The 21,830-nt window shown below is 35.5% G+C and overlaps 1 protein-coding gene across 4 annotated transcripts in view; it reads right to left on the reverse strand.

Moving 5' to 3' along the window:
- Positions 1–837: 837 nt before the first annotated feature.
- Positions 838–21,830, reverse strand: part of SSFA2 (sperm specific antigen 2) — a 38,856-nt gene continuing 17,863 nt past the window's right edge. For 2 of the 4 annotated variants that reach the window (XM_011959425.1, XM_011959426.1), the window contains 9 exons: positions 21,429–21,501; positions 17,456–17,544; positions 14,969–16,183; positions 12,363–12,440; positions 12,156–12,283; positions 11,587–11,737; positions 8,629–9,093; positions 2,987–3,104; positions 838–2,007 (listed from right to left, as the gene is read on the reverse strand). In XM_011959425.1, coding sequence (XP_011814815.1) covers positions 3,000–3,104; positions 8,629–9,093; positions 11,587–11,737; positions 12,156–12,283; positions 12,363–12,440; positions 14,969–16,183; positions 17,456–17,544; positions 21,429–21,501 — 2,304 coding nt within the window. In that variant the 3' untranslated portion in view covers positions 838–2,007; positions 2,987–2,999. Of the gene's footprint in view, positions 2,008–2,986; positions 3,105–8,628; positions 9,094–10,377; positions 10,444–11,586; positions 11,738–12,155; positions 12,284–12,362; positions 12,441–14,968; positions 16,184–17,455; positions 17,545–21,428; positions 21,502–21,830 lie in introns of all 4 variants that reach the window. The other 2 variants (XM_011959422.1, XM_011959424.1) reach the window with 2 other exon arrangements.

Raw genomic sequence — 21,830 nt, forward strand, 5'->3', positions numbered from 1 at the left:
TTTTGCTAATGTTCTTGACTACTTTGAGACTTTACTCAAATTGCATCTCCGTGGTAGGCTTCTCTGACCACCCCAGGCTATACTCTCTCAAATTATTTTAGTTATTTGTTGACACTTCTAAATGTATCCATAAATTAAAAGATGCCGTGACTTTGTCTTTTTTTCAGACCCTTTCATTTTTCATTTCCACGTAACAGCTAGCACAGTGGCTTGAACATGATGGCTTTCAAATGTTTAGTACACAATAAAATGGGGAGAAGGAACATACAACTGATAGTTGTTGAGACTCCTCTTATTTCATTCATATACTATGTAGGTAATTTGCTCATTGTCTCAGCCTATTATTGCAACTGTTGTGTTTCTAATTTTGATTATTAAAATCTGGGTATCTTGTATTGTCAAAAATTAACTAAAAGTGACTTCAAAACTAAATAGTTAAAATTGATTACTATATTTCTATTAATATGGGGCATTTGGTTAATAGGTGTTATTACTGCTGTTATTGAACAAAGAGTTAAATAGTATTTTAATATCTATTCTTTGTAGTTTAATAGCATATTTTTAAAGAGAAGTTTTATTTGTCCTCGGATGGTAATTACTATGACCACAGAACTAGATGAGCCAAAGAGGCCTCAATCATGCCCTCTCTCCAGGGTGGTCTAGTCTTAAACAGCATTTTTTAAAGCACTGTTTTTTTAAAGCATCATTGACACTTCCCTAGGAAAAGAGAGTATCACCCTATTGGGTTATATGCTGCAATTCTTTTGGACCTCATTTATTACCTATCAAATCTAATTCAAAATCTTCATGTTGCAGTTTAAGAAACCACTAAAAACATTTTAGGCAAAATAAATACTTTATTGTTTTAATATATATATTTTTAGAAATCAGCCTTTGTGTGATATTTCAAACATTTATAAGCCTTTTAGAGATTCTTTCAAAGAACACTGTTAACAACTCAACCACTTTTGATTAAAATATCACACACAAAGAAACAATAGGAATTGAAAAAAGTATAAATGCTAGAAGAATAATTCTAATAACATTTGGTGGTTACTTTACAGATTTATTTAACACATATAAAACCAAATAGGAAACCATTTTCCTTTTTTCATAAAAACAAAGTTTTCACTGTTTAAAACTGAACTAAAATCATTTTATGTATGAGGAGCACAAATCTAAATTGCTTCCATTTTGAAAAAATACCGGCTTATTCATTTCTATTCATTCAAGTCATAGGCCCCATTGTTTGGATGATACTCTATTTAGTCTGAAAGACAGAAAAAGAAATATCTTCATCTAATAAAGAAGTATGGACAATGCAGAAAGTAAAAGTACATAGTGTTTAACATAAGGCACATTTCCAAAAGAAAAAATACTACATAAGCAATGATAAAATTACATTTGTCTTGGGTAAAGCAACAAGGCTTACAGTGTAAGAACATTAAGTAGTTGTAGGTAACCTCATATAATTCTATCCTACTGCTATTAGTAACCTCTCAAGAATTAAGAGCAACTATATTTTTTACAACAGAACAGTTTTTCTTCTTGGAAGTGACATTAATTAACAGCAGTGGAGGGAAAAATCATTGGTTGCTTCAAGCTCTCAAAAAATGAATCAGTTATTGCACAGTAAATACCTCATAGAGGTCAGTGTTTTAAGAAGCTAGTCTGAAGAAATATGTTATTTATAAGTTGGATAAGTCTGGAAGTTTTCAAGTTTTATAATTAATTCTAATAGGGAATCAAATGAAAAATATTGACATACAAATAAATATTAGGCTTTTCAAACTGCTAGAGTTTTTGAGAGTTTAGAAAAGAAATAGCAAAGTGCCTAAGAGTCTATGTACGTTTTTTTTAAAATATACGGTTGAAGAAATACACATTGTACACTGTATACAGTAGCCCAGCTCAGCAGCAAGTATCTTCTAAAGCACAAGTAACACCTCCACCAGTGCATATCATTGATAATTCCAGTATTACACAGCTAATAGGATCCATGCCAACCTTAAAAAAGAAAAGAGAAGTCAGTTTTAAACCTCTTTCAAATACCTCTTTCAAATTAAAAGCTTCATTAAAGGGGGATGAGAATTTTATGCAAATATATATACATAGAAACATGATTATCCTGTAATCTCTATACATCTTCCTGAGAGTTAATTCTTTTATCCGTGGCTTTAAAAAGATAATGCCTATTAATTGCTTTGTGACATAATTTATTAAAATATTTTCCAATTTCCTACATCTGAAATTGCATATAGTTTTCAAATTACATTTGTTTCTCATGTTTTATTCAATGAATATTTTTAGTTCTATTCAACTGTATAATTTCCTTTTGCATTCACCAAAAAGTATTATTAATATATATTATATAAAATGAAATTAGAGCTAAAGCAGGAGGATCGCTTGAGACTAGGAGTTTAAGACTAGCATGGGCAACATAGCAAGACCCCATCTCTACAAAAAAATTTTTTAATGTAATTAGAGCTATGAGATAAAGTGAAAGTAATTCGTTTTACTAAGACAGACACATACAACAGATTTTTGAAATTATGATTAGAAATGAATCTATGGGATATGTTTCTTTAAAAGATAAAAATAATTAGGAAAGATTCTTAGAAGTTGTGATTAATTCACAAAATCTTGTTCTTTAAAAATATACATCTGAAATACTATTATAATCAAAGTAAGATTCAGGTTTGAAGGTCCAATTCCAGGATTTATTACTATAATGAAATTTCAGTAAAATGACCCAATAGAAGTAATTCCTTAGAGATTCGTATTATGTGATTTGACTTACGCTTCAAATAGGCTTGTGTGAAATTTTCACACTGTAAAATGACGTATTACATATACACATACATTCTAAAACTCAAAATTTAACTAGAGGACCAACTGTGTACCAACCTGTGTACTAACAAAACAAAGAATAAAATGCCAATTACTATTTACATTTAGCTCAACAAAGAAGTTCAGAAAAATTTACCTATAATTTCCGTTTAATGATTATCTTGCTTAGAATTAGATGCTTTACTTGAAGATACTGCTGCCAGAAGTCCACTTACAATTTCCCGTCTGATTTCCCCAACAATAGACTCTTTAATCTACATTGGAAAAACAGTACAACAAAAATTTACCAATATGAATGTAATCTATTTTTTCCTGTTTTGGGAAAAAAAAAAACAAATAGCATTCAATTTCTTAATTTCACCTTCATGTGAATCTCCCTGCAATACAGAGAGGGAGTGGGGAATCGAGTCCATCTATCATCCAACCCAGATCAGACTCTGACGACTGGTCTAGAATCATTCAGCTAGCTAGATTACAAATATCACAATGCATAAAGTGAGGACATTAGAAAATGTTATTTCATAAATTAAAAAACTTCTAGTAAATACTTTACCTCATGTCAAAAAAATAATCTGGAAGGACTTCTTAAATGTTTTTAGTATTATCTAACTTTGTAAGGTAATCAGCAGAGACATAAGTGCTCTCATTGCTGAGAAAATCCTTTAGAGGCAAAATAAAATATACAAGTATATTGCCTGTTTATGCCAACTGACAGCAAGGTATCTAAAGACATTTTGTTCTAACCTAACACACGCATTTTAAATGGGAAGAAGAAATTATCATTTAGTACAATTTATTTTAAAACATAAAAAACATCCTCAAAACAACCATAAACTCTAAAAAAATAACTTTTTCTTTAGTTTCATGGTATCATTGCCACCCGTCTAAGCTTTTGTTTCCCATATACATATAGGGTATGAGGATATACATTTCATTTTATTGTTGGAAAAGGCAAATAGACCTGAGGCAATGACAATTCCATCAGGACTTTCTTCTCCAGATGTCCAAACACTTACATATGCCTATCTCCACCTTTTCTCTCTAATGATACAGCATCACTTTTACATAGCCCTTTGTGAAAGCTATAAATGTGTATTTCCTGAAATAAAGTGATAATGTGTTCTCAAATAAGCACTCGAGATACTCTCAACCAGCTTTTAAAAATTCTACGTTTCCAGTTTCCTGTCAGCCAAATTGATTTATTTCCTAAAATGTTCCTAAGTACATCTCAAACACATCTTAACTGTTATCTTTCCAAAAATGGCCCTGTATTAGTCCATCATGCAAAACTGGTACACAATACATAGATTTATACATAGCTATTTAAAGAAACAAAACACTCCTTAGCTACCAACCATCTGTACTGGAATATATTTAAACACTGTAAGCTTTTCACTTTACCTTTTATCAATATTTCTAAACTTTAAACATCATCAAAGATTTTGAAGCGCATAGCACTTCAGATTTACTTTTCAAACAAGTATGTGTTGGATACAAATATTATAAAAACCAGAATCTCTTAGTCACAGTATATAAACAGAAATACAATATACTGAATTACAACCACTGCAAATCTATATTCACAAAACAATGAATATAGTCTTTCCAGTCCTGCTATCAATGCAATATGGCCATTTTATTATATGTCATTATTCTTCATCACTCAAAAAACAAACTAGCCAAACTATATTCTTGACAAACTAGAAATGTGTGTCAAACTTTTTTGGGAGTACAGGCATGACTGGAGTAAAGAATAAAAGAATCTCTACCATCAAGCATGATATAATCTCAATGGACACAAAATGAACACTGTTTCATAAAATATCTTCCTCATTTATTTTTGAGATAGAGTCTTGCTGTGTCACCCAGACTGGAGTGTAGTGGTGCAATCTCGGCTTACTGCAACCTCTGCCTCCCAGGTTCAAGTAATTCTCCTGCCTTAGCCTCCCGAGTAGCTGGGATTACCACCACACCTGGCTAATTTTTGTATTTTTAGTAGAGATGGGGTTTTGTCATGTTGGCCAGGCTGGTCTTGAACTCATGACCTCAGGTGATCTGCTCACCTTGGCCTCCCAAAGTGCTGGGATTACAGGCGTGAGCCACCGCACCTGTTCGGTTTCATAAAATACTAAAGGAAAAATAATTTAAGAATTCATTAATGACATAATAACAGAAAAAATTCTGGTAAATGAGAGACTAGTGTGGGCTAGAATTCTCAGAGAATGGTAGCTTTTACATGGTATGCCACAACAAAGAAAGAACAATTTCAGATGACAGTGGAGATAGAAAACTCTGTAGCAAGATGGTCTCAAATGAGAGGGGATTATAATGGAGTCTGACTGCCAAGACAGTTCCCTCTAGAGAGCAGAAGGGAATCAGAATAGGAAGGGTGAGGTCAGATGGAAGGTGTACTGTGAGCTCCTTCAGCGAGCAGGTCAGGTCTCATTTATCAGTGTATCTCAGCATACAGTAAGAACTCAGTTAAGTGTCTCAATGAATGAATCAATGAGAGAGTAAGAAAGCTCAAGGGCAAGAGACAGTATCAGACACAGAAAGGAAGAGAAAGCAGAAAAACAAGCAAATTATAAATAAAATGGCCCTGAAAATGATACAATGTCTTTAATAATTTATTGAAGGAATAAGTGTATGGACAAATAATTTAGTTCTAAAGTCTCCCATGCTATGGAGAGGTTAGAAGGATTAGAATTGAGGAAACTCCCCTGGGATGGATGGTAAAATTACCTTTATGAGCACAATTTCCAAAAAAATGCAGGCTAAATACAGACTACCTGAGATTGAGAAAGTCATGCTTATTGACAATACAAAAAGACTAACTTCAAGTCTTAAGTATGGGGGAACGCATTCACTTATTATGCATCTATTGAGTGCCTACTAAGTGGCAGCTATTACAACAAGTGATCACTAAAAGAAATTTCCGTAAGAACACATGAGTAAGCTGTGTATTTATCAAAATACACGGGTAAAACATGTCAGATATGCTCTAATAAAGATCCCAAAAGGCATGAACCGAGTCTATGAACTTCAATTAACAAAGAACTCTCTAAACACAAAGCAATCTATGTTTATTCTTTGACATTTAATTTTGCTGAATTGGCTTCTGTGGGCATGTATTCATTCATCCTATTAAGTAATCTTTTTCTTTACCACATTTATACATTTTTAAAGTAACTGCAAACAGTTTCAGGCCACTGATCACATACATCACAGATGACCTGGGCAAATTTTAAGACAGTGTGTACTTTTTTCCTACTACAACGCACATGCAGAAAAGAGGTATCTTTAACATGACAATAGTTTAGCTATGTAATGAGTGTATTAAATATTTGTTTGCGAAGACTTTCAATGCTGTCCTTCAAAAAAAGAATTCTACTGTATTAACACATTATAAATGATGAAAACGCTCTTTACAAAAACTCACTTAATGGTACAATGAAAGAAACAAAGGCCTGACAGATACCATTGTTCTCATGCATCCATGAATGCAGTAAGAAAACTTTCCTGAAAGTGCCTGCCAAACACCTGCAAAACTGTTCAACCCAAGATTAAATCTTGCCTTTCTGAATGGTGGCTTTGTTAATGGGATTAGGGGCTCAGATCTGCTAGGAAGACAGAATTTAATTTAATTTTCTTGGTAGCTGTACACCAAGATTCAAAAAAAATTGGAATTTAGAATATGTTTTTAGGTAAAAAGTTTACCAATTTGAATGACTGGAATAAAATCCAACCTAAATTTTAAATACTTTATAAACAAACAGAAAACTATTGTAACTAAGAGAATATTAACATAAATTATTTTTTAAATTATAACTGGCATTAAACCAATTTATCTATTAAATGTGCTTTTAAAGTACTTCAAAATAATTTGTTTTCTTAAGTACAACAATACTCCTCTTATGCCTTGTTTGATCTATACATATTCTGCTGGGTAGGTCCTTTGTAGAGAGTAAAAGAATAAACGTTAAACCCAACTTCCTCAAGACAATGCCAAATTCAGAACTAAGTAGTTTCTAATTAATGGTTTAAATAAATTCTGAAAAATTCTTTGAACATTTGCCTTGCATGTCAGTTTAAGTGTCTGCAAATTATAAAATCTTCCATATTTAATGAGAGGTTATTTGAAATGATTAATTCTCTAGGACCAAGGCAGCCTAACGGGAATAACTCAATTTTCCCTATGCTATGTCTCATAAGCCAAAGAATCAATGTTCTAGTCTGAAATGAATACTTTATTCTTAGGAAATCACCTCCAGGACGTATCACACCATTAAAATTCTAAAAATGAGGATTCAAATATGCACTGAATGGAGTATTTGTGCTAAAAGAGCAATATAAAGTTTTCAAAGAAAACTTTCATACCAAAGCAAGCTAAGGGGAACAAAGACATCACATTTCTAGAAAAAAAAAAAGTTACCTTAAAACTCGCTTCCTCAGTTAGCAAATGTAGTGTGGAGAAGAATAATTACATAATTTGACTCAAAAACTGATCTTTGATATAAAACATGTAAACAGGAATGGATTATTAATCATAGACACACCTGACTGAGTAGGGTAAATGCTGAGTTTGCTAAACATTAGGCAGCCACAACCAACTTACAAAAATAATTACATTTGTAGGAAAAATAAAGATATAGAATTAAGACCTTTTAAACATTTAGTTGGTAGAGTCATATCATGAAAATAAATTACAGACAGGAAGTCTTCTACTATAATGCTTGTTTTGAAATGTGATTTGTTTCAACATAAATGAAATATTAGAAAGCTGCATATATGGCAAATTTCACATTTGCTTATGTACAATTTAATCCACAGAAGACTACAGGTAAACAGAGATAATTGCATTGAGCTGTTTAAACGATATATTCTATTCCTTCCTATTACCTGATCTCAGTGCAAAAAACATTTATTTTACTAATTTTCTCAACCTTTGAACTTTCACTACTAATCATATGTAATTTTCTTTTGCAGTTCTTTTGGTCATCCATAACTATGGTAATTCTTCAAGTTCTTAAGCTGCTATCACTTAGGGCAAACCCTCTTCTCTTAATATATTTTGATTTTTGAACAAAAAACACCAAACCAAATCAATCTATTTACACTTATTAAAATCACAAAATCATTTTCTCCTATCAATTGAAATTATAAAATGCAGTTTCTTTCTTTTTTTTTTTTTAAACATGGAGTCTCGCTCTGTTGCCCAGGCTGGAGTGCAATGGTGTGATCTTGGCTCACTGCAACCTCCACCTCCCGGGTTCAAGAGATTCTCCTGCCCTAGCCTCCCAAGTAGCTGGGACTACAGGCACATGCCACCATGCCCGGCTACAAAATGCGGCTTTTAATCTTTGAAGAGATCTAAACTGTAATTCCTCATTTTGTAGATGTGGAAACAAGAGGTCCAAAGAGTATGTTGTATGTTTGAGTCCTTCACCAAAGTGAACACAGAGAACTGTTATTATTTCACATTAGAGTATGAAATTTGCAGAAATGCCATTACAAATATATCTTTTTTTTTTTTTTTTTTTTTTTTTTATTATACTTTAAGTTCTAGGGTACATGTGCATAACGTGCAGGTTTGTTACATATGTACAAATATATCTTAATTGACACAAACTTGATCAATAGGAAAGCTAATTTAAAAGCTCTGTGAAAATTATTGAATACAGTGAATCAAAAGAACATCCTGTAAATAATTAATATTCAAACAAAATCTCCTCTAACACATACCTCCAAATAAATGAATTAAACACAGATTTTACCCACCTCCCGTATGACTTGCTGCAACTCATCTTGCTCCACATTTTTATGCATTTCCTCAGCAGCTGGCATTAATGGGAGTTTTCCATGCCTTTCTTCCACTTCAGATTTAGGCCCTACAACTTCTGGGGCTTCTTCAGCTGCATCAACTTCCTCAGAACCTTCCAAATCTGGAGGTGTCTGCACAGAGCCTGTTCTAGAAGGAGCTGTTGGCGTTAGAGCCACCGATGCTCGGAATACTTTCTTCCTTGCCACTAATGGGATTTTGGGTTTGCCCACTGAGGCAGCAGAAGGTACTCCAGTTCTTCTATTAGCATGAGAGGGACCAGAACATACAGAAGATGATTCTGATGTTGCTTGGGAAAAAACAGATTCTGAGCTTTCTCCAGGAGGAATTTCAAATCCCATTTCTCCAAGTCCCAGGCCCAATTCAGACTTCAGGTATGACTGCTCCTGCATCAGTTCAGTGACCTGGAGATCATAAAAAAATGTTATTCTTCTCTCTTGGAATTAAGATTGGTAGCTTAAAAGGTTAAAGTACTGGTTGTTGTTATTGCCTAAAATCCTGTAATTTGTAAAGACATAAATCTATTCCATTAATTTAGTAACTACTCAATTTTATTTGCAAAAGTGGTAAGTAAAATGTAAATTCCTATTGAGATGAAGCAACAAAACAGGTAAACAGAATACATAGTGGGATGAAATTTTACTTATTACCACCAAGGTGTTCAAATCACTTGTAAGGAAGAGTAACTAGTGAAAAATAGTTACTCATAGTGCTTTTGCCCTCAAATGAACCAATCTGTCTAACACAATAAAGTCAGATTTCTGTTAAAAATGTGGTCATGTTACAGCTCTACCTACCTAAAGAACCCAGGATTATACTGTGAAAGCACATTTCTCCTGAAGTGTAAATTAAAAATCAATTTTTTTTTTTTGTTTGAGATGAAGTCTCACTGTCACCCAGGTTGGAGTGCAATGTCTTGATCTCAGCTCACTGCAACTTCCACCTCCTAGGTTCAAGCGAGTCTCCTGCCTCAGCCTCCCAAGTAGCTGGGATTACAGATGCCTGCCACCACGCCTAGCTAATTTTTGTATTTTTAGTAGAGATGGGGTTTCACCATGTTGGTCAGGCTGGTGTTAAACTCCCGAACTCAGCTGATCCACCTGCCTCAGCCTCCCAAAGTGCTGGGATTACAGGCATGAGCCACCATACCTGGCTTATTATTTTTTAACGACAGGGTCTTGTGTCACTCAGGCTGGAGTGCAGTAGCACAATCATAGTCCACTGTAGCCTTGAGCTCCTGGCCTCAAGCAATCCTCCCACCTCAGCCTCCTGAGTACCTGGGACTACAGGCACATATCAACATGCCTGGCTAATTTTTAAATTTTCTGTAGAGAAAGGGTCTTATTTTGTTGACTAGGCTGGTCTCAAACTCCTGGCTTGAAGCAATCCTCCCAACTCAGCCACTTAAATAAAGTACTGGGATTACAGGCATGAGCCACTGTACATGCTTTTTATGGTGCATTACCTCCTTTAGTCAGAAAGACAAATCACTATTGTAATTAAGGTGGCTTTCTAGTGGCTTCAGACAGCAATGGACTTTCAAAGGTGAAAGTCACTTCCAATCAACTATAATTTATCAAATTATGTATTTAAAACAAACATATATTTCATCTAAACTAGGGAAACTATGTGTCTGTGAAATGTTATATCATTCCCTTCCCCAGTGATTTAAGAGGAAAGAAGCTTACTGGTTCCATTACATTCAATGGAGAAGGGCATGACAAGTTATCAGCGCTTCTACTGCCACACATTCCCTGAAAAGGTAAGAACAATATATATATGTGTATGTGTGTATATATATATACATGCATATATAATTATAATGTACATATATATATTTCCAAATTGTAAGACTTTCATAATAAAATTAATTGGCTAATTATTGCCTGGAAGCATCCCTTTATGTCACAAAGGTTACCCTCAAGTGTCACAGATCCCATAAAATGCATTATTGTGAGTTAAAACTTATACAATATGCAAAGAGGATGTTCTAGTTCTCCCCTGTCACGAACACACACTTCTCAGAATGATAAATCAAAATCATGTTGAAAAGTACATTCATTAGCAATATAGAACATTCTTAGTCTATACTATACATATATGTGTGCTTATACACAAATGTTTATTCTACTTCATTTGCAGTATATACACACGTTAAGTGTATGTGTGTATATTCAGGCCATTTCTTTTTAACAAAATCAAATACATTGTTAAGGTAAAGAATAATAATTCACTACTTCAGCATTTCAAAGCAACATATTCTACAACTTCAAAGATATTTGCAAAAATAAGAATACAACTGTTGAAGTTCAAATGTCATGGAAAGAAACATTAGAAGTATGAAAAGTGGTACAAAAAGGTACTTCTTTTTATTCTCTTGGATATATATCTATATATTTAGGAAAAAAAAATATATATATATATAAAATAAAATATACAGGTACCATTTGATTTCTTTATAAACAAATGGAAAAGAATCCAAAATAAAGAAAAAGTTTAAAGGGAATGCTTTTTATTTAAAGGCGAGAAAAAAAAAAACTGAGCAAAATACGTATCTGTGTTCTCCGCAGTTACATGCAACAATTAAAATTTACATTAGTCATGTTAATTCACTATCATTTTTCCTTTAAAAACACTCAACTTTTGTATTAACCCTTATTCTTTCCTATTATTAAAATATATCATTAAAATTTTTCAACATATTTCTAAATATACTATTTATGACAATTATTACAAACTGTACATTCAACTGGTTTGTGGGAAAGCTCCTTAAACAGTACGCATGCTTTTAATACCATTAAAATAAATGACTTGAAATGAAGGCACAAGTCCTAAATTATTAGAACATTATAAATAAACCTTTGGTGAAAACTCCGACCACCCTCCAGGTAGCGTACCATGAGTGCAGAGGAGCGGAAGGGTGAAGGCATGCGCACAGCACGAAGCTGCTCTTCCAGGCCCAGGAGGCGCTCCTCCAGCTGCAGTTCCAGGTCCTGAAGTTCCATTCGGACTGAATTTCTCAAACTCTGGAGCTGATCAACTTCAAACCTATTGGTATGGTGAAGGGCACAAAGTTTGAAAAATGCAGTTTGGAGATTCCTAATCACATCACAAATCTTTCAACAACTACTATATGCTAACAGAAGGTACAGAAATCTCAGATTCTATAAATTAGTACAATATCAACTACAACAGGTATATCCACAAGGATATTGGTCTGTCTTCCCCCATCCTCTCACAAATATCTCAAACACTGGAAAACTGGTTACAACCACCCTTAGGATACTGAAGGCACACAAGTTTACTTAGTAAAACACTATCTATGACTAATTTTATCTACACTGGTTCACAAAACAGATACAAGGTACACAGTAGTAGAATCAAAACCTAATTTTTAAAAATATACGTTGAAAAGACTTTGAATGAAAAGCTTTTTGAGGAGTGCTAAGACAAAATGAACTTTTACCTTTCCTCCTCAGTCATATGATGATAAACCATGGTTTGCTGACGCAGCATTGCCAATTCTAAATCCATCATTTGTGTTCTAAACAAATTCAGGCTCCGCCTCATTACCTGGAGCTCCTGAAAAGTATTCTAGAGTGCAATAAAACAAAATTACACTTCTAAATTCTACAAATTATTTTGAAACACAAAGATGTAAGTAAGAACTTACTTCATAAAGAGGTAGAACAGATGATTTCTGAGTACTATATGGAGCAGCAGCAAGATCAGGTCCTCTCATCATAGGGTACTTCAAAAAAGTAAAAGTAGGATTAAAATCAATGTTAAAGTGAATACTTCCAAATCACTTAAAGGGTTAAAAGGCAGAATGTGGGGCCTACATATTTTTCTCATTAAGACAAAAGGATCTAAAAAACCTTTATATTGTAAGCAGGAAAAAAGAAATCAGTTCCCAATGACACCTATTACTGCTAGCTGTTCCGGGTATAAGTCAATCTATGTGGGAGGAGGAGGCGAAGGAACATACATAGTTCACATCTGTTTCTTTCAGGACTTCCCTCTTGCCTTGCAACAGTGAAAAAAAAAAACCAAAATCAAAATGCAAAAATGTAGAAGTCATTGCAAATATCATCATGAGAGTAGAGCGATTATTATACTCTCTGGAGAGAGTAGCAAGCAATCGTCGTCGTCTTTCTTAGACATCTGAGCATTTCCTATATGCCACTATTTTAGGCAGCGAGATAAAAACATAAAAGGTATTCCCAGCCTTCAGGTGTTCTCACAGTGTAAGGAAAAATAAAGGAAATGTTGTAAAAATTATAATACTGTGGAAGGAGTGCTATGATGGACACACAAAAATTCATATTACATGAACTTTCCCAAAAGTGGTGACACTACTTGAACTGAGCCTTAACAGTAAGTAGGGCTTGATTATGCAAAGAAAGGCAAAGGCTGGGTGATCTAGGTTTAAAAAAAAAAGTGGCTTGCAGTCCCAGCACTTTGGGAGGCCAGGGCAGGAAGATTACTTAAGCCCAGGAGTTCAAGGCTACAGGGAGCCGTGATCATACCACTGTCTCCAGAACTCCATGAAACTTCATCTTTTTATTCAAAAAATAAAACAAAACAAAACAAACAGCATGTGCAGATACCTAAGAACACACAACTGTTTAGAGCCCTGTACATAGTCCTCCAGGATGGCTGAAACACACAGCTAAGGAATGAGGCTGGAGAGATAGTCAAGTTCCACATCATAGAAAGCATCTGTCCACTAGTGTGGGGTGGGGTTGGCATGGGGAGATGTATTAGCTGAGTTATTGCTGGGACATGCAGGAGAGAGAGACCACAGCTGGAGCAGAAGAACAAGGTGGTCTAGAAAGAAAGATGCACCACGGTACTGGTGGACAGGGCCCTGGAAATCCCCAGCTTGACATAATTACAGCTGCGAAGCTAAACATCTCCGTCACAGACAGAACTATATTTTGTAAGGAAGAACAAGAAACACCCACATTCTGAAATTGTCCCCATTCAGAAAACAGTTAGGGGACAATTATCATGAGGATAAAACTTAGTTAGGAGAAGGTATATCTTATTATGACTTGAGAAGTTACACCTTTGATTTTTACTTTCCAGGTGGCTCCCTGTCTACTATGTCACGATAAGAGGTTTATTAGATTCATTCTAGGCCTCCTGACTCCTTGTTGAATGCTCTCATGACTATATTACATTGTCATTTTCTTCAGTTCTTCAATTGTCTAAATATGATTTGTTCAGATAGAATGTTCAAGAAAATGTAAAAGGCAAAACTGAAGACAACTTACTTATTTTCAAAACTTTTTTGGGAAAATTATTTCCAGTCCACTAACAAATCTGAGAACGACTTTAAAAGTGACAAGATGGCTGCACGCGGTGGCTCATGCCTGTAATCCCAGCACTTTGGGAGGCCGAGATGGGCGGATCATGAGGTCAGGAGATCGAGACCACCCTGGCTAACACGGTGAAACCCCGGCTCTACTAAAAATACAAAAATTAGCCGGGCGTGGTGGCGGGCACCTGTAGTCCCAGCTACATGGGAGGCTGAGGCAGGAGCATGGCGTGAACCCGGGAGGCGGAGCTTGCAGTGAGTGGAGATCGCGCCACTGCACTCCAGCCTGGGCGACAGAGCGAGACTCTGTCTCAAAAAAAAAAAAAAAAAAAGTGACAAGACATACAGAGCATTTTAAATCAAATTCACACTTTACCTGATTTGTTATTTTCTGGTCTGGAGTAGTTCCAGTCTCTGAGTCCAGTGGAAGTAGACTAACTCTGTGCACAGCATCGAGGGTCAGGAGGTGAAGGGGAAAGCTTAGTCAGAGAGCTACGAGCAGAACCAGGAGAACGTGGTGCCACAGAAGCCAACAGGGAGAAAACTTGGAAAAGGAAAAGGCAGTCAACATGTTCAAACAGCAGAGAAAAGGAGAGAAAGAACTTTGAGAGGGAAGATTTCTTCATAATAGAAATGGCTTGACAAAGATGCTAGCCTAAAACAAAGACAATGGATGGTAGACTAAAAATGGGAGGATAATTAATGAGCAAAATCTCTCCTCTCGGAAAGGAGACAGACTTATGAGCAGAGAAATCAACTTTGATCAGGATTAGTTACAGCTTCTCCCTTGAAACAGGAGGGAAGATAGAAAAGGAAGGCAGATGCAGATAAGTTTAGACATGTCAGAAAATAAAGCAGAGGTAGTTCATACTTAATGTGTCTTAGCTTCTCTGTGAATTAAAAAGTGCTCAGAGCAGTAAAAGAAAAAAGCTAATAAAGATAACTTTTTCTCATACCTGTGAAAGATTCTGCAGTGAGTTTCTAATATCATGTAATACTCTTCGCAACTGCATTTCTATGGCTGAAGGAGGATTCACAGAGCATGCTTGGTAAGGGTAGGTGGCATGTCTATGTGAGTAAGGACACCCGAAAGGGGAAGCGAAGGCGCTACAGGTAGCCCCTGATATGTTGGGAACACTGTGAGTGCTCAGAGTTCTTGTGTGCTCACACAGGGGCCTTTCTTGCCACTCAGAGTGGACGGAGTGAAGGGAGCAGGTAGACTGAGACATTGGTGGTGGAGCAAGCCGGGAACAGGTAGGAGTCCTTCCATGGTGGCACTCCTCCACCCGTGGCGCCTCACTCTGGGGGGCTTCTTCTTTCTTCACAGATGATGATGGAGAAATGAAAATGGTCGATTTCACTAAAGACTGACCATCATGTTCCATCACCCCCTTTTCCAATTCCTGCTCCTCTTCGGGTGTGTACTTATAGGTGAAGGAAGGTGGGCTGCATCTGGTCTCTTTTCCTGGAGATAGTCGAACATTGACAGAGGACACAACCCTTACTGGGCTCAATAAGGTGGTTGGTAAAGACTGAGACCTTCTTAGAGGATAGCCAGCTTTTGCAAATAAGTACCTTTGTTTTAACAAATCTTTTGATTTTAGCAGGCTACGCCCTATCCTTTGATGAGACAGAGTGCAGACCTTCATTTGAGCTCTTTGCAAAGCTGTATTAACTCTGTCCACGGAAGAGGGAGGCCCAGTTGTATTTTCAGAGCTCATATCACTGCACTTAGCTTCAATAGAAGCCAATGATTTCAGAATATGGTGTGTGGTATACTGAGTAAATTCACATTCACTGCTTTTATCCACATCACTTTCAGCACTTGCTTCCCTCAGTAGCTCTACTGTCTCTGCTGGAAACAAACCCTCTTCCACTTCAGTAACTTCAGTAACATGATCCCCTGAACTACAGGTGGACTGTTTAGTTCCTGGATTCTCAATGGTCTCGCACTGACGGAAATCCTGGCTACCTGGTTTTCTTTTGTGTGCAACCGCTGCTGCCTTCTCTAGTCCCTTCTGAAGACGGATGAGAGACTCCTCTTCTGATTCATTAAAATAAGGCTGGTCTTGTGCTGTTGGTGTGGCAAGGTCTTCACCAAGTGACGTAACTGTTGTCTCACTGTCACAACTATCAGCACTACTCCCCATAGCCTGCAAGGACTCCTGAACCTGTGAAAACAGGTGGAAAGATGAAGAATATATGTAAGAAGAGTCATTAACAAAATACCAAACCAACATGGTGCTTCTATAATTTCACTGTCTCCACTGCAGTTATGGCCCTGCTGTTGCTCAAAATTGTTTTATTGCCCCTGAGCAGCAACCACATCCCTCCTTCCTCTCACTTTCTCACAAAGACTATTTCAGAACTTCACTGTTTTCCTAAAATTCCCTTTCCAACAACCTCCCCCTTTCCTTTCAGTACCACACACTGACTCATACAGAAAATGGACAAACATTTCCTAATGTTCTTCCCCAACATCTATAAACTTCCTTGTATCTTTCCCCATCATTCCTTCCTTCTCTCCTTTCTGAAAGGAAACTCAAAGTGAATCGCTCCAATCTGGGCTCCTGATCAATATCCTCTCCAAGAGCAGGGTATCTCTCCAGTTTCATCTCGGATTTTTCTGAATCAATTCTTCTCTTACAGTTCTTTCCCTTAGCTGAACACCTTCCCCAAGTCATTCCATGTTATTATAAAAAGACAAAAAGACCCCTCACTCTTAAGCTATCACTCATACTTGAAAAACAGCCAACGTTCCTATCTTTTCTTCCATACCTTCTGAAAGTTTCTCCTTCATCTCCCAGTATTTCTGTTCACTTATTCTTCCTCAGTGACCTTAGATATACCTCTTGTCTGTTTACTCCTTAAATGCTATGTTCCTAAAAGCTCTTTGGGAGTTTTCTCATCCCAATTTTCTTTAGAATTTGCTTAAAAATGTTTCAAATGCTTCTTGTGTGCATTCTGTGTACTCTACACATAGACTATACGTTTCTTGAGGATAAAGATGCGCCTGTTCTCTGGGTTATCTCACACAGCCTAGTGTAAAAATCAGTATAACACTCAGCAAGCTATAGGCCCACAATTAATGTCAGTTATTAAATAGGCAAAACAATTACTGTAAAATACTGAAATACATTGATGGTTAAAAAAATAAGAAAAACAACAGACAAAACAAATTAATGATCACAATAATCTCTGTTTACTGGTAGTCCAAAAATTAAGGGTAAGATAGATATTTTAAAAACATATTCAGAGAGAAGAATTAATGAAATCTAAAATTTATAGTCAAATGCTTAGATAACATCTACATGCCAGGAGTTTTGTTCTGTCACTTGAAAAATAAAGATTACACAGACTCAATATTAAAATATATAGTAATAGAAAAATTGCCTTAAAATGAGGAAGTTAATCATAGTGCCTATTAGAACAGAAAATTTTACCTGAAGATGATTAAGGGATAGGCAGTCGGTAGAATCTTCAGCAAAACCACTGCTATCGGAATGCTGACTTGCAGTACGTAATAGATGATCTATGAATTAAAAAAGTGGCTATAAAAAACTACCAAATAAGACTTTACAGAGAGCAATATTACTACAGATATGTGATTCCCAGCAGATATATGACACACAATATTTGAATGCTTCTTAGAAAAGTATGCATTACTTATGCAAAATTATGGCTTCAAAGTACAGGAGGTAACTGAAATTCAAACAAAAACTGTATCAGATCTTCTATCATAATCTCTCAGTATTCGTTCATTATTTAAGCTCTGATTATAATCTATTTTGGTAAATCCAATCAATGTCTTATCCTTGGAGGAAAACTGGATGAAGTAAAAGATGGCTCTAATAAAAACAGAAGTCCCAAAGTAAACTATTTCCATTATGTAAATATGTAAAGATATTTAGGAGGTAAATTTAGAAGTTCAAATAGAGAGTATAGTGTGTAAAGATTTCTATTATCTTCCCGATTTAAAAAATACAATCAGGGCTGGGCATGGTGGCTCACGCCTGTAAACCCAGCACTTTGGGAGGCCAAAAGTGCTCCCAAATGGATCACGCTCAGGAGATCGAGACCATCCTGGCTAACACAGTGAAACCCCATCTCTACTAAAAACACAAAAAATTAGCCGGGTGTGGTGGTGGGTGCCTGTAGTCTCAGCTACTCGGGAGGCTGAGGCAGGAGAAGGGTGTGAACCTGGGAGGCGGAGCTTGCAGTGAGCCAAGATTGCCACTGCACTCCGGCCTGTACGACAGAGCAAGACTCTGTCTCACGAAAAAAAAAAAAACACAATAAAGGGTAGTACATTAAATAATCTGAAATGCAAGCATACTTAAATGTCTCTGGTGTTTTATGATGTTTTAAATGATGCAAATGTGTAAGGTATAAAACAATTATTTCATAACAATTACATAAAACTCAACCAAATAGGTTCAACTACAACACAATATTGTTAATCTTATAAAATCTTTCTGCTTACTTTTCTGCCTCGAAATTCTAATTCCTGGTTGGTGTGACCTATAAATAATGTTTTACACAAGTAAAAAGGCCAACTAAGCATAGTAAGTATGTTCATATTCCATCCACACTACAACTACCACAATGGGAGAGACTGTACAGTTCTTACATTCATTAAGGCAGAAGCTTCAAGAGACAGCAAAGTTCTGCAGAACTTCAAAAGCAAAAGGCTAAAGTGCTTGCCAAAACCATATTAATTTAAGATATGAACCACATAGAAAAAGAGCCAGATAATATAATTAAATAAAATTTAAAATCTACTAAAGTCAACTTGGTTTGAAAAACACCCCACTGTAGACTCAGTTTCCATGGAATATTTGCTCATTAAAAATTTAGAATAATTCTGTAATATCATTTTGATAGTAACAAGACTGCAAAATGAAATATAAGAAATTATTCCATATCCTTGATAAGCCTTGGTAATTGGAATACTTGTGAAACTAAACTGCAATAAGCTGTTACCGCCAGTACTGTTAAGACATTACATTACTTGGTAAAATGATTAACATCTTATGCTATAGCAGTTATCACTATAATTATGTATTTTCATGTCTTTAAACTAGATTGTGAGCCTTCTGAAGGCAGAAACTATTCTTCTTTGTATCCCAGTACCTAGAATAAGCTGACAATAAATGTTTGCTGAGTCAATCAATGATACCTATTTTCTTAAAGCAACAAAAGAATAATGCAGTCATTTAAATGATTTAGAAGTGAAACTGTCTATCTGGTTGGGCAGGGGCAGGTGCCTGAGAACACAGGGAAATATTCAGAGAGAAAGCAGCCAGAGTGAGCAGCTCTGACTCGTTCTCTCTGCTAAGGTCTGTTTTATCTGCAAGAGAGTATAGTCTGTGCCAAGTTCCCCTCAGTTGTTAAGCCCTGACTAAGTACATACAGTTTAAGGTCATAAAGTATGTAGACTGCTTAGACTTCAGAGCAGTTTTGGGGCAATGGGTAAAACAAGGAGGCCTGGGTTCAAGTTCTTGCTGTGTTCCTCATCATAAGCAATAGCTTCTCTCCTCTGCAAAATGAGATAGTTATAATTCTTCTATCTATCTCACAGGGCTACTTCAGAAACTAAGTAGAATGTAGGGGAAACTATTTTGTAAACCATAAATCACAATCTAGGTTCTTCAGTCAGACATTTCTGTTTCCAAAAACACAGTTCTTAACAGAAAAAGGTGGAACTAAAAAAAAAAGATTAGATCTCTGTCCTGAAGATACAATATGTGATTTCTAATTAAAAACTAGGAAGTTAGAGGAAACATTAAAGTGAGAAAAAAATCTGGAAACTTTGTCTAGTATCATCATAAAGACACCGAACAACTGTCTATCTACTATCTGCTAGACTAAAGAAAATATTGTAAGTCCTCTTTAATAAGAAAAATGTTGAACTTTTCCCAACATATCTACCAAATGCTAACTTGTAACATACATTAAGTCATTAAACCTCTCTGGGCTTCAGTATGTAAATCTTGGACTGGATTTGAGATTAAGATAATTTTAATTTCAAAAGTCCTATTACCAAACTGCTATATGCACTTGTACTAAACTTTTGAAGCAAATACATTACCACTGTTTCTAACTCTGCAGTTATGATCTAAGATACTTACATGGGATATAGGCTACTTTTCAAAACGATGAAAACACTATGTTGTTCTCTCTTCTCTCTCATGCACACAAACACACAGAACCATTTTACTGTTAATTTATAAAAATCTGACTGAGAAAAGGAAAAAACCCAGATATGAATATAACCCACATCCAATCATTCCTACCACAGGGATCTTGCTCTTAAAACATCTTAAAGTAATTTTATTGTCTTCTTATCCTCCTTTTAATGCATGGCAAGCTGCTTTTTCCAATGTATCCCCTGTGTACCCATCTAAAGCAAAGACTTCTTGATGACCATGAACTCAGTTCAGAAACACATACATAAATTTACGAACTTACAAGGGGAAGAAAATTAAATAGTAAAGTTCATTTTGAGTCTAACCAGATCTGTACTGACCTAGTGAGAGTGAAGCTCTTGTTTCTTAATACTACATTGCAATAAAAGAAAAAAAAATTATGTAAATTGTCTCCTGTGAAGTAATTTCAGAGATCAGGAGACAACAAACATGTAATTTCCTATTCTAGGAACATACATACAAATCTTTGTTTAAAAAAAAACAGGGTGGTTCAGCATGTGTAAAGTTTCAAAAATAAACAGTCCTACCTTCAGTAGTCATTTTCACCTCTTCCTCTTTCCCTTTCTGTAAAGCTCAAAAGCTTTGTAAATACAAAGATCAGAATTTTTTTTTTTTTAACTGTTGTTGCAAGTCAGAAGTGAAAGGAATGGATTCAAAGGTTCTTTGGTCAATAATTAATAATTTAAGAGAGGAACAGTATCTACAACCACTCACTTTCAACCCATAGTTTGAATTTAACTAGCTTTAACTATTGCTAAAAAATTGGTAGTTTTTGCTAGAGGAATATTCACGTGTTATACCTAGGAATATATTTGTTTTTATTTATAAATATGTCATATATAGTGAAACACCAAAGACAGATAATACCAGTATATTTTTCAGTCATAACAATGTAAAAGGTATTCCTAATCCATTGCTCTATCACTTCCCAACTAGCTCTTATGCAAAAGTGTAAAATACTTAGAGCACACAAAATTGTGAAATGAGGTCATTCCAGAATAAGCAAACAAATTAGCAAACTAATTTTTTAAGTCTTTAAAAAATACAGAAAAAGTTCTATAACCAAACAGTAACGAATCATGCCTACCTGTGTTCTTTACCTTTTTACACTCATAAATACTACGAATACTGATACATAAAACCCCTTTTTCCAAATCAACTAATATTTGATAATGTGCTCAGAACTAGTGGGTACTGGTCCACTTACCCCTTTTCGACTTCGTAAGACCTAGCTGGTAAGTGGCTGGAACATGAGGAGCTTCTCCCTCCGTACTTTGAACCTAAAGAAGAGTTTTAAGTAGTTAAAACCACATGAATCTAAGGCAAACAAGTATAGCTTCTTGAATAACCATCCATTAAACAAATCAACCTAACTCAAGTGCACTAAAACATTATGTATATTCAAACTTTAAGAAATCTGACCTCAAAATTATTAGAATGCTCCACAACTAAATTTTCTGATCTATTTTCCAGTTAACAATAGCACTCAAGTTTGTAGCAAAGAAAAATAACTGATGGAAATTAGTGCATCAGACGTGCACTAGCTTCCATCATTTTACTGTGTAACGGTTAGTTCTTAAATAGTAAAGAACATCCTAGTCAAGTGTGC

Source organism: Colobus angolensis, unplaced genomic scaffold (assembly GCF_000951035.1).
Source record: "Colobus angolensis palliatus isolate OR3802 unplaced genomic scaffold, Cang.pa_1.0 Scaffold492, whole genome shotgun sequence".
Taxonomy (NCBI): Eukaryota; Metazoa; Chordata; class Mammalia; order Primates; family Cercopithecidae; genus Colobus; species Colobus angolensis.